This window comes from Haemorhous mexicanus, chromosome 3, assembly GCF_027477595.1.
Source record: "Haemorhous mexicanus isolate bHaeMex1 chromosome 3, bHaeMex1.pri, whole genome shotgun sequence".
Lineage (NCBI taxonomy): Eukaryota > Metazoa > Chordata > Aves > Passeriformes > Fringillidae > Haemorhous > Haemorhous mexicanus.
In genome coordinates, this window is record NC_082343.1 from 35,427,713 (window position 1) to 35,440,523 (window position 12,811).

The 12,811-nt window shown below is 38.0% G+C and overlaps 1 protein-coding gene across 1 annotated transcript in view; it reads left to right on the forward strand.

Annotated features, from left to right (window-relative positions):
- EIF2AK2 (eukaryotic translation initiation factor 2 alpha kinase 2) overlaps nucleotides 1-12,811 on the forward strand; it is a 23,327-nt gene continuing 10,516 nt past the window's right edge. The window contains exons 1-11 of the mRNA XM_059841352.1: nucleotides 1-155; nucleotides 667-793; nucleotides 4,190-4,304; nucleotides 5,416-5,594; nucleotides 6,473-6,575; nucleotides 8,292-8,353; nucleotides 9,167-9,257; nucleotides 9,692-9,726; nucleotides 9,894-9,974; nucleotides 10,414-10,533; nucleotides 11,615-11,722. Coding sequence (XP_059697335.1) covers nucleotides 690-793; nucleotides 4,190-4,304; nucleotides 5,416-5,594; nucleotides 6,473-6,575; nucleotides 8,292-8,353; nucleotides 9,167-9,257; nucleotides 9,692-9,726; nucleotides 9,894-9,974; nucleotides 10,414-10,533; nucleotides 11,615-11,722 — 998 coding nt within the window. The 5' untranslated portion in view covers nucleotides 1-155; nucleotides 667-689. The remainder of the gene's footprint in view (nucleotides 156-666; nucleotides 794-4,189; nucleotides 4,305-5,415; nucleotides 5,595-6,472; nucleotides 6,576-8,291; nucleotides 8,354-9,166; nucleotides 9,258-9,691; nucleotides 9,727-9,893; nucleotides 9,975-10,413; nucleotides 10,534-11,614; nucleotides 11,723-12,811) is intronic.

Genomic DNA, 12,811 nt, shown 5'->3' on the forward strand with positions numbered 1-12,811 from the left:
CCCTCGCGTCCCTTTCGGTTTCGTTTTCGTTCTAACTCGGGCCGGCGCGGCGGGAAACGAAACTGGGCGGGGTCTGCACAGCCCGCCGGGCCCAGTCGGGCCGGGCCAGCTGCTGGAGCGTCCGCGGGTCCCGGAGCGTCGGCAGCGGCTCGGAGGTACCGGCGGGGCGGGGGCGCGGGAGGAAGGGCAGGGGTCCGTGAGAGATAGGGTGCCCGCAGCCCGGCTGCAGAGGCCTGGCCCGCCGCGCTCGGTGACGGCAGCCTGGGGATCATCTTTGGTCCGTGATGCCTGGCGTCATCGCTGTTCGAAGGAATATGTTAAGTGCCTTCGGGTTCTCATCTGCAGGAGCTGATTCTAATTCTGGAGAAACGTTACTGATTATTTTCCTCCCACAGAAATCAGTAAATGATTCCATCTTTTTCTGTCAAAAAATCTGCTAAGAAATCTTCTCTAATCGCTGAATTCTCCTCTCTGCTTTTCAAAACCCTTATTCCAAGCAGTGACTTCCAAAACATTTGCAGACCAATCGTTTGAATTAGAAATTCGAATTAGTTTCCCATGAACTTTGTTACTGGCACCAATTTTCTATTTTATATCTTAGCAGTGACCTAGCTGCCTTTATTCCATGTTTAGAGCAACAGACACATTTTGAATGTTACTTTGCAGCCTCTATTGAAGATTCTGTCAAAATGGATCGTGAGTATATGACGAAGATCAACCGTTACCGTCAAATACATAAATGTACAGTGGTTTATGACACCGTCGGTATAACGGGCCCTGATCATGATCCTGAGTAAGTTTACTCTGCGTGTCAATAACTAGGAGGGCTTTTCCTGCGATGAACAAACTGTGTAAAGCTTGCAGTCACAAATATTAATTTGCTGAAAGCAAGTGTGTAGTGGGAAGGCTGGTTGAAACAATGAATTGAATGGTAGGTGCATGGGGAAGACATCATGTGATACAGTGTAAGGAGAAAACTTATTTCAAGGGTGATGGCTCTTTTTCAGAAAGTACCAGCAATGCACCTGCTACTAGTAACTGTATTGTATATTATGCATGTCCTTTCAGAAGGTGGATTGGGTTACAGCAAGAATTTCAGCATTGTTGATTTCTAATCAAAAAGGTTGGGTGTATTAACTGATTTCATACTAACTTATTAAATGTGCAGTATATTTTTTAACATCTCTTACAAGAAGACAGTCTTTTGCTTAAGAAATTTTGCTTTCCCTTTTAGAGACAATTACAGGTGATGGAATATATTTTATTTTTTAACACTGATACAGTGTATTTTTTCCCTTGCCAAAAGCTGTAGGTACTCAAGATGTGTAATATTTCCTTGCGTGACTTTTTAAAATTTTTTGCTAGTTTGCAGGAAGACAAGCCTTATGCTAATAATTAATACATTTCTTTTGATGTGTTGCATGTTGTCAGATAGCACTGTCTATGAAGATTTAGTGTTAAATCTGTCTACCATCTCAGAATAAATTAATAGATATTATCTGGGTCTCAAATGCTAACAGTTATCTTATTTTTTTACCCATGTGGCTCATGTAATTCAAAAAAGTAACTCTTACTGCAGTAAAGACCACAGCTGTGATCACACAGCAACCTCTTCATTCTTCAAAAGTGATAGCATGGGACTGACAGAACTTACATACATTCTAAGTTGTTTTTTCCATTTGTTGTGGTTTTTCATTGTTTTTCTGTGTGTTCTGCTACATTCACAAATGAAATTCAGCCCATTGTGTGACAGTGGTACCAGGAAAATCACGGGTAACTTGGGCTATTCCAAGGATACAGTGTAAAGTGTCTGGCTGTAGTGCTGTGTGCTGTAAACCTTTAGTCCCCTTATGCTGCTCTTTCCTGGTGTTCAGGATGCATTGACTACTGCTGGTTGTGAGCTAGCTCCCTAACTCTGCTGTGCTGTGTCCCATCACATCAGTCACCTTGCAGCTGTCTGAGGCATGATGCAGAGATACCTCCTATCCTATCATGGTTCTGGTGCTGTGGCTGCTTCCAGTACTGGGTCTGACAGGGCCAGTGCTGAACACAATGTAAGAAGGTTAGAGGAGACCAGGGTGGCTCAGTCCTGAGCTTTCGTGGTCTGGGAACGCAGAGAGTGGGCAATTAGGCCACTCAACCTGTCAAGTCTGGGAATGGCTTATTCCCTTGGGGTTCGTGGTGAAGGACTCTGCACTTATGACCAACTCATGTATTGCTCCTGCAGGTAGTCCTCAGCTTGGTCATGGAGACTCACGGCAGATTTCCTCAGGATGCTTAAATAAGTGGTGTATTTTGATGCAGTGTCATAGCTGAATGTGTGTAGTATTCAGCACTTAGGTATGGGTTGACTGATAAACTCCTTCCCAAAGAAGAACCTTTCTTACATGTTTTGCTTTTTCTTTGTTGTTTCCTATGTGTAGAATATATGGCACACTTATGGGGGTGCCTTTTTCTGCTGTTTGCCCCCTTAAGGCTTGTTAAGCCTTGCTTTCACAATGAGAGCAAGCACTTCATTCTGAATCTTCATTGTTTCCCACCCAAACATTTCATTAAAGGGAAGTGGAGAATGAGGTTGGAATAATGAAAAAAGTGAGTTCCTAAAGTCACTACACTATTTGAGACTAGTTTTCCCACAGAGGAGCTCATGATGTTGTACTTGACTGTGTGAATCCATCTTGGTGGCTGTGAGCACTTACACACTCTGCTGCAATCTGAAGCACAGAGGTGCTCTGAGGCTCTAATGGTCACTTTAAATTGGTGCAAGTGTGTGCTGCTGCCACAGGCAGAAATCCATTTGTTAATTTCTCCTCTGTTGCCTAGGCAGTATCAGAAACATTAGGGGATTTGCAGCTGCAGGACAAGTCAGCTCTGTAAGGACTGATTTGTCTGAAATCCAACCATTCATTATTAGGGCACAGTGGTGGGTTGACCCCAGGAGGCAGTGAAACCCCCAGCTACCTACTTACTTCCCCCCCAGTGGGACAGGGAGAGAATCAGAAAGGTGAAAGGGAGAAAAAACTTGTGGATTGAGATAAAGACAGTTTAATAGACAAAGCATAGCTGGATGTGCAACCAAAGCAAAATAAGGAAGTTGGTTACTCCTTCCCATCAGCTGGCAGATATTCCCAAGAAAGTGGGGCTTCATCATGTCCAGTGTGTACTTGGGAAGGTAAATACCACAGCCATGGGTATCCCCTCTTCCTTCTTCATCTCCCAGCTTTTATTGCGGAGTGTGATGCCATATGGCATGGAATATCCCTCTGGCCACCTGCCTTCCTTGTGGCTCTTCCCAGCTTCACACCTACCCCTCCTCTGCTTCCTGGAGGGCCAGAGTGGGAAAACGAAAACAACTTGGGTGTTGTGCAAGCACTACTCAGTGGGAGGTAAAACATTAACTCTGTGTTAGTTCCAAAGCCACAACACAGCACCATTCTGGCTGCCCTGAAGAAAGTTAACCCTATCCCAGCCAGATCCAGTCCTGGCACTCCTGAACTGCATCGGATTCCAGTTCTGACTCATGGAGTTGCCCTATGAGAAGCAGGACATGCACAGTTGTGGAATGGAGAAACAGAGAGGGAAGGGATCAGCAATTCAGCTCAGAAAGGCTGGACTGGGGCTTGTGTTTGTTTGTTGGTAATTTTTGTTTGTTTGCTTTGGTGGGGCTTTTATTTATGACTGCCTTTAAATTCGTGTCTCACAAGCACCAGATGTGGTTTGCTCTTATTAAGCAATGTACATCACAGAGTATTAAAGGTGAGTTTAATGTCATATCTGGTTTCATGAAACCAAAATTAGCTAGTCTTTGTAGTGTCACACTGCTGAGATGTGTCCTGGTGTTAGGGCTTCACAACCTTCCTTGTTACAATGCTGACCTCATCCATTCTTATGCTTTTAAAAACGAAATTATTTTGATTTTAAAAAACAGTTAAGCAGTTAAAAGTACTGTTGGAACTAATAAAGTGCATGCATTTGTGACTAGAGAGGAAAATTTAAAATTGTTTGTTCTAAAGAGTTATGATAATCATTGGTTTGATATAAGAAAAACCCATTAATGCTTCAGTACTTCCCATAGTTATCCTGTAGTGCTTTGTAGATAATAGATCCCAAAGTTTAATCTGATAAGGTTATTAAAGTATATATGTGGGGAAAATGTAGCAATGTTTTAGACAACTTTCCTTCATTGCAGGTTCACAATTGTTGTCAAAATAAATGGTGAGGAATATGGTAGAGGCACTGGTAAAAGTAAAAAAGAAGCAAAAGCAGTAGCAGCAAAAGAAACATGGGATATGATTGAGAACCAGGTGAGTAAATAGTAGGATTAAGTTTTGGGGGTTACTAAGCTGTGTACATCACATGTAATGTAGTAAATGTTGAAGATGAATATCTCAAAGTAGACTTTTGATAAAATGTTTAATTTGAAACAGTTTTTAATTATTCAGGTTGTCTTTGTTTCTGTCTTATTCATCACTTTTCTACTTTTTATCACTGAATTGTTTTCCTTATTTTTTTCCTATGGGGTTGATATCTAATACTGTGTTTCATCCTCTCCTGTTATAGGAGGATAAGGAAATGTATTTGCCTTTGTTAAGCTGCCGTGGTGTATCCATAGCAGGCAGTTGTCCTTTTATATCTTGACAACTGTTCAATGATTCAATGTCTTCAAAACATTTCCAGGGCATTTCTAAGGGTGTCTGTTGTCGATCTGCTAATGAAATTGCTTACTTTCACTTGTTCTAATTAATCTTTTTCCCCTTTTCATGATATTCTTTACAATATAGCTAGTTATATACTCTGTCCTTCCTTGATTAAGTCTAGGTTTGAATTTTGCTTCTTAGTTTTGTGCCAAGTGTTTTGCCTTTCTTTATTTGCCTCTCTTAATTTTTCTTTTCAACTCTGAATGCACCTTTTGAGTGAAATCTTTCCTTACCTATTTCTATATGGTTTTTATTGTGCTACTGTCATTACTTTAACACAATTGCTGCATGTCTGCTGATATGTTACTGATGTTGACTAATCATGAGACAGCTGAAAAGTCCTGCTTTCCCCTCTTGTGCATGCACAGGAGTATTTGCAGCCCTTGCTAAATGGGAGCATCAGCAGCATCCTGCTGCCATCCCTTCTTCACAACTTGTTCCCTGTATTTTCCTAAAAGTGGTGGAATAAGGCATGGTGAGAAGTTGTTAAAGGCAAAAATGTAATACTTGGAAAGCCATGTTTATGTTTATTCAAAATGTAATAATTATGCTTGGGATGTCTGTCCTTTGCCACAAAGCACTTAGTTAATGGAAACCTGGGGTTTCTTAAGAGTGTTTTGAAATGTGGACAAACCTTGCAGCTGTTTTAGTTCTTGTGCACTGTTTTTCTTATTTTTAAGCTTAAGTTTTCAAGTTACCTGTTTTGTTTGTTTTATAGCATAAGAGTCCCTCAAATACGGCAGCTGCAGAGTTAACGACAACTCAAACAACCTCAACAACCTCATCACCTGCACAAGACAAGGATTATGTCAGCCTATTAAATATTTTTTCACAAAGGACGGGTTACATAGTTGATTATCCTAACAAAACTCGTACCGGAGATGCCCACGTTCCCACGTAAGATAGAATTTACCTTCCTGCTTCCTTCTAATACTTTTTGTGTTTACTAATGCTACCATTAGTTATCCTTGGCCTGAATCTTTAGAAGGAGTCACACCATCTGCCTGAGAGCATTATCCAAAAGTTTCTTGAACTGTCAGGCTGGTGCTGTGACCACTTCCCTGGGGAGTCTGTTCCAGTGCCCAAGCACACTCTGGGTGAAGAATCTTTTCCCGATATCTGACCTAAACTTATCCTGATTCAGTTTCATGCTCTCTTGGAGTCCTGTCACTGGTTACCACAGAGAAGAGATCAGTGCCTGCCCTTCCTGTTCCCCTCATGAGGAAGCTGGAACTGAGGTCTCCCCTCAGTCTCCTCCTGGCTGAACAGAAAAAGTGCCCTCAGCTGCTTCTTGTATGGCTGCTCCTCAAGGCCCTTCACCATCTTTGTTACTGTCCTTTGAACACTCCCCAATAGCTTAATGTCATTTTTATATTATGGCACCCAAAACTGCACACAGAACTTGAGATGAGGCCACCCCAGAGCAGAGCAGCACAATGCCCTCCCTTGCCTGGCTGGTGATGCTGTGCCTGATGAATCCCAGGACAGGGTTGGCCCCCCTGGCTGCCAGGGCACTGCTGACTCAGGTTCAACTTGGCAGTTATCAGGATACACATGTGCCCTTCTGCAGTGCTGCTCTCCACTGAGTTATCTTTAAGGCACAACAAATTACTTACCTACCATTATTAATTAGATTAAATGTATATTGAAAACACTGTCCTGAAGATGTATACTTCAGATTTCTATTCTATAATGTTGCGTGATTTGTTTAAAAATCATTAAATTGAAACTTGTTAAATGGGATATAAGACTTGATTCCCTGTTGTATTTTACAGGTATTCTATTAGCTGTACAATTAGTGGCCATTTGTATGGAAGGGGCACTGGACCTTCCCTAGCTGTTGCAAAACAAGCTGCTGCAAAGGAAGCATATGAGAAGGTAAATAAGGAAAGCTCTCTGACAGTATGTGCTATATTTAGCCTTATCACAGAAGTTTAAATCTTTGAACCAATTTCTTTATTGTATTTAAAAGCATATTCCATGGATTCTATTGAAGAAGGAAAGAATCCATATTTTAGTATGTTGGTTGGGCTACTGTTAGTAGAATTTGTGTTGGGCTTCTGTATTCTGGATTAAAAAACCCAAACTGCTAACAGTCGATATCTCTGTCTGTTTCAGAATAGGTCTGATGTATTGTCATTCAAGGATGCACATGTTTTAAAAATTCTAAAATTCCAACTCGTATACCAGTTGTCTTCTGTGAGAAGTGTTGTTGAGCTGGCAGACTATGAACATACTTCTTTTACTGTCTTCTGTTGGATCAAAAATCTGTTGTGTAATGTGAGAGGCAAAAGCAGGAGTCAGAATCAAGAGGACTTGCCTTCTGTAGTGTTCCAAGGCAGAGTCCTATGAAACAATTGCTGACACCATCCTCTGGAGAGCAGAGCTGTTGTATTCATGTTGGCAGCCGTTATTTCCACACGTGCAAAAAACTAGCAGAAGTCCAATAGTGATCCAAACCCACTTCTGAAATGTACAGAATGTATGAACTAACTAAATGGAGGGTAGTTTAAAGAAAATAATGGCAGTATAGGAGAGGAAAGAAGCCTTTTTTACTTTTAAGTACTTTTAAAATTATTTGGCTGTTACTGTGAATTTTCAATGCTTTTAGAGTTGCTTTTAAGTCAACCATGTAATTAATTAACATCCTATTATGGATCTGGGAGCCTTTCTTAATATCTTCCTTTGTTGCAAACCCGTGGATCTTTTTATTTTCATTGAAATCTGAAATTTATTACCTCACACAGAACTTGTATAACATATAGTCTAAATTTAGGTTGGGTTGTTTTGGTTTGAATTTTTATTAATCCTCAGTGGTGTCTGTGTAACAAACAAAATGTAATCTGGCAAAAACTAGTAAAGGTTCAGTACTCCTGTATTTAAAAAGGGGGTTTATTTGTTTGTTCTCATTTTAACATAAACCCTATGTTTTTGTGTCCATGATACTGTGATAGAATACCAGGAAACAAAAAACAAAAAAAAAAAGAAAAAAAATTTGTTTACTTTTTGTGAGGTGGTGGTCTATATCCGTTGTAGTTGTTGCTTTTAATGTTACTTTAATGCTCTTATGACATAGGTGGAGGAAGGGGAAGAACCTCTACTAAGTATTTGGGATAAGTTTGGGTTTTTTTTATTTCAACCCTGATTTAGTTATGAGTTTTGCAGTATTTTCATGCTGAGGACATTGAATGTCAATTTGTACTGACTCAGATTTTCAGTTTTGCTGATTACATATCTCAAAGCCTACATGTATCTCATTTTCCACACAGCAGTTGCACATGCAGCAAAAAACAAAGATATTTGCTTTTCATAACTCTTACTCTTATCCTGGTTTTGAGTAGAATCCAGACTCTACTTTTGTAAATGTGTCTGTATAGTATGCTCACAGTGACAGGGCCCTGTATTTTTCCTTTCTCTGAATGGAGATTGGGCAGATGCCTTTCTTTTGCAGGGCTTTGAATGTTTAGTGCAGTTACCAACTTGCTCTTAGGACCCTGTAGTCTTCCCTCTGCCATCTCTGGATGGCATCTTTTGCTCTAGAGATTTGTTTATGTGATTTTGTTAAACATTCTTGGCTTTTTTTTTTTTTTCCAGATGGAAACCGAAAGATCTAATAACAGCAATTCCTTTCAAGTGCCACCTGAGTCTGACTCAGAGTAAGTTGGGTTCACTGCTAATGTGATAACAATATATTTATTAATCTTAGAGGGTAATGTGCTCTAATTCTGAATAAAATATATAATTATATTGTTTTATTGCAGTATAAAGCAATCTAATTTTAACTTCTGTTCCTTAGACTTCAGAGCAAAGTTTGTTCTGCTCGTGCAGGTTTATGTGGGTCTGTATGGGATAGCTTATAGTAAGTTTAGAGCTTTCTGATTTGTTCACATTTTACCATAGGTAGTTCTTTCAGAAGCATTTTTTTCTGTGATGTAAATGGATTGCCCTACCTCATTCAATAGCACTATTTCATGCCATTTTAACACTCATTTTCCTATTGAGACACTCTTGTGAACTCAGTATATTCAATTTCAGTACTCTCCTGTGCTCCATATTCTGCTTTCTTCTCTTCCATTTTTCTTTTTTTCGCCCCCCTTTTTTCATTCTACATGAATCTTCATTTCCACCGAAGGGAAAAATTGTTTAGCAGAAGAAACTGAACATACATTAAGTTTGAGATGTGATTTAAAAACCAGCAGTTTACCTGTAGTGGCACTACCACTTTTACATTCTTCTATCTTCTAGATATCATAGACTCATTTTATAATAGAAATAAAGGAGAATAATACAAAGTGTTATTTTAATAGCTTTTAAGCAGGACGTTTTGTAGTTTAAATCAGTCATGATTGTTAATGCCTTTTCAGGTTTTGCTTTAAAAACTGTGATTTTTTTGGTACTTCTTTTCTTGTGACAATAATTTTCTTTATTATTGTGTTACTTTCGCCTAAAAATAGTCCATTATTTTTCAGTAAAAACACCATTTGCTTTACTGACTCATCTGCAAAGTTGGCAGAAAAAATGAAAGACATGGCCATATGTGAAAAGCCTTCACCTTTTCAGGTACAGTATGAAAATGGTCTTCCTCATAATTACATTTTAGACCCTGAATAGGGCATACTTCTTGTCAGAGTGTAACATCAGTTTGTTCTTTTATCCACTAATCATTGGAAAATACATGCATTTTTCCTAAGAATGTTCAGTAGTGTTAACCATTAGTCATTTCCTTCTGTATTGTGGATCAAATTTACATAGTGTTTAACAAATGCCAGTAGTCCCAAGGAAAGGGTCAAACTGAGCTCGTTTTTCGCACTGATGATGTTATGCATAGCATATGTGAAAAACAGAGCTAAGATTCATTCTTATGACATTGTTTACATAAGGTATGATCATATTTATAGCAATTCCTAGACATATTATCAAACATGTTTTAAACTGACTGCAGTGAAAATATTCAGGATCCCTCACCTGGGCTTTTTTTTTCTGTTTTCCTGTAGAAAAATGCACAAAGTTCTGTCCTGAAGGCCAAAAGGTATGTTTATTTCTAGATTGCTATCTCCTCTAAACAATATATTCCTTAAATAACTTGATTTTTTCTATCTCTAGTAAAGAAATGCTGCTATTGGGAGGTATATTTCTTTTCTCATCATGTGTTAGAAAAATGGCTCATTACAAATTTTGCTTTTATCCTTGTTAAAGAAAATTGGCAGCTAATTTTGCTAATGTAAGCAACGCAAATACCGGAGAAGAGAATGGGAGTCCACACACTGTCAATAAAACGTAAGAAGGTTTTTTTTTTTATAATTAATATTTGTAAGGCAATAACTGTATGTATGAATCTAGATTTGTTTCTTTATTTGTGGTAGAAGGAGGGAAAATACTGCTGTGAAAAGAACTTTCAAAGAAAATTGATATTAGATTTTTTTTTTCCTGAAAATTTCAAATCTAGCATAGAAATTGACAAGTAATGGTATTTAAAGCTCACAACCAAATGTCATTCATATGAAGATGTGAGGTTAGTTACCTGACAGGCCTGGAAGGGTCAGTTTCCCTTGTTGTTTTAATCTCCAGGGCTGGGATTTAGACCTGTAGATTGGTTTAATTATTACTGTAGAATGATATTGCAGTAGATGTAATACATCTGTCAAGATTATATTTATATTCTTATTTGAAAATTAAGTATAATTAAGTGTGGCTTTCCTTTTTTATTTTTTTTAAGATTTCTCAAGCTTTTTGAAAAAATAGAGCCTATTGGTGCAGGTGGTTTTGGGAATGTTTTCAAGGCAACATCGACGAGTGATAAGAAAACCTATGCAATCAAACGAGTTGAATTCACGGAGTATGTACTGAATGTTCTGTGTTTTAGGACAACCTTAATCAAGACTTTAATACTTTTTCTCTCTTTAACAAAACTAGGAGCATTTAGGTGATTTTTATTATTAATTATCTGTCCTTTCTAGTGAACTGTTTTCTTTATTTCCAAGTGAAGCTGAAAGTGGTCCTGAACCTTTGTTAATTTTTGCATGTAATAGGTTAATTTGGTTAATTTTTGCTGGAGCTGTGAAAATGTAGGTATGTTCTCTTTTCCCTGAACACAGTAGTGTTCTGGTTGCTAATATTGCAAAATGTGTTTGAAGAAAACCTGATGATTATTAAAACATTGAAAGCAGCCCTGTTACTTTTGACAGGCTACATGGAAAATTTCCATATCAGTAATGCAAAATAACTGTAATGATGGAAAATAGAAGAAAATCCAAGTAATAAATTTTGTAATGGGAAAATACTTTATATCTGACCCATGTAGTCATTACTCTCATACTGTGTTGCTTATCTTTTATAAATCTCAACAGAGAAAGATGATCTTAATTTTTTTTAGAAAGTCATTTTCTGTTACCTAGTGGAGTATTTAAGCAGTAGTTAAAAAAATTAATTTCTTTTAGGTTATCTATTGAAAAGGTTTTAAATTGTTGGAGGTACTTGTCCCTTAAATTGTGTAATACGTACATTTCCCTTTGGATTCTTGTGTGGTTTGCAAATACATGTTCTTTTCATTGGTATTGCTATCCTGAGAACTATACTGAAAACCTTCTACTGATTCTTCAAGTAATGACTGCTGCTTTGCTGGCAGGTTTGCAGCTACTTGCTTTTTCAGCTTTTTTTGAGTGGGGATTTAATTCCTAATGAGGTTAAAACATTTTTTGCACTTTGAATAACTGAGCAGATGAAACAAAGCCCATCAAATTTGTAACTTCAGTTTTGACCTTTGAACTTATATGAAGGAGAATATTATGCTTTGTTTCTAAATAATTGTAAAACTATCTGTATCCTACCACTTGATAGCCTAACTTTTATTTAACTTTGTATTACATTGTAATAGGAAAATGCCTTTTTTTTTTTAATTCTTTCCCCCCACCTGATAGGAAAGTTGAGCGGGAAGCAGAAGGACTGGCAAGACTTTCACATGAGAACATAGTGCGCTATCATTGCAGCTGGACAGGGATGGACCATATCAAGTACCCAGACTCAAGGTAACTACAAAATAATAGTTTGCATTCACAAACTTTTTTCACAGCTGTAGTGAACTTGCTATTCATGCTATTGATAACTGGTTATCAATTATTTTACAAATATAAATGCACACACGTGCAATCATACTGCTAGGACAAAAGGCACAGTATTTCCAGCAGCAGGTCCTGCATCAGGTATATTTACATCTTCTTTTCCTTGATTAATAAGGTACATTATATAATTTTATATTTCATGCCTCTCTCAATATATGGAACTTAATAAATTTATAGAGGAGAGTAAGAATGCAGAACTCAAAATTTGGGGCAAGAATTAACAGAGAAAATTGTCTGACAGTTGGCTACCAAATTCCTGATCAGAAGTTTCCTTTTTATAATAAGTACTGGTCAGCCAGTAGCTATCATAGATTTAATTATTTCCCTAAGTTAGTATTTTAACCATGATGCCTGAAACAGTTTTGATTGCTTAGAAAAGGAATACATAATGAAATACATAATGAAATGCTCTTTAATTTAGAGCTAGCTTTTTGACACTGAGACTTCTGGTAAACCAGTGGTGAGAGTTTTACTTGTAATTTAAACTATTAACTTTTCCAAGCTTTTGTGGTAAGTTTTTTTTACTAGCTGTTAATTCATACTCTTCACATTGGCTGCCATACTTACTTAGAGCCATAAAATATTAATGGATTCAAAATTATGGTTGACATGATACCTCTCCATTATTGTACTCATTAAGTGAGCAGTAAAATGGGAGAAAAAAAGTATGTCAAAACAGAACCATTAATATGTTGGAGCCTCAATATCATGTATATATTTTACATTAAACAGTTTTTGGGTAAAAGAAAAAAGGTCCTCAAAGCCAAGAATCCAGACTGGAATTCTGGCCTGCCCTGACCTCAAGACTACAGAGTCCTGAGCCATTTAATGCTTGTTCTTTCAGTGCTTCAAGCAGCTTTATTCAAGGGCACTCATCACACAGTGTACATAGGGAAAAACAGTGCATGCTTCTCTTTGTATTTTCCTTCCCCTCACCATCTCCAGGCTCAGCCTGTCTTATGGGTTTCTCTGGAATGTGTGAGGCTGCCAGATGGG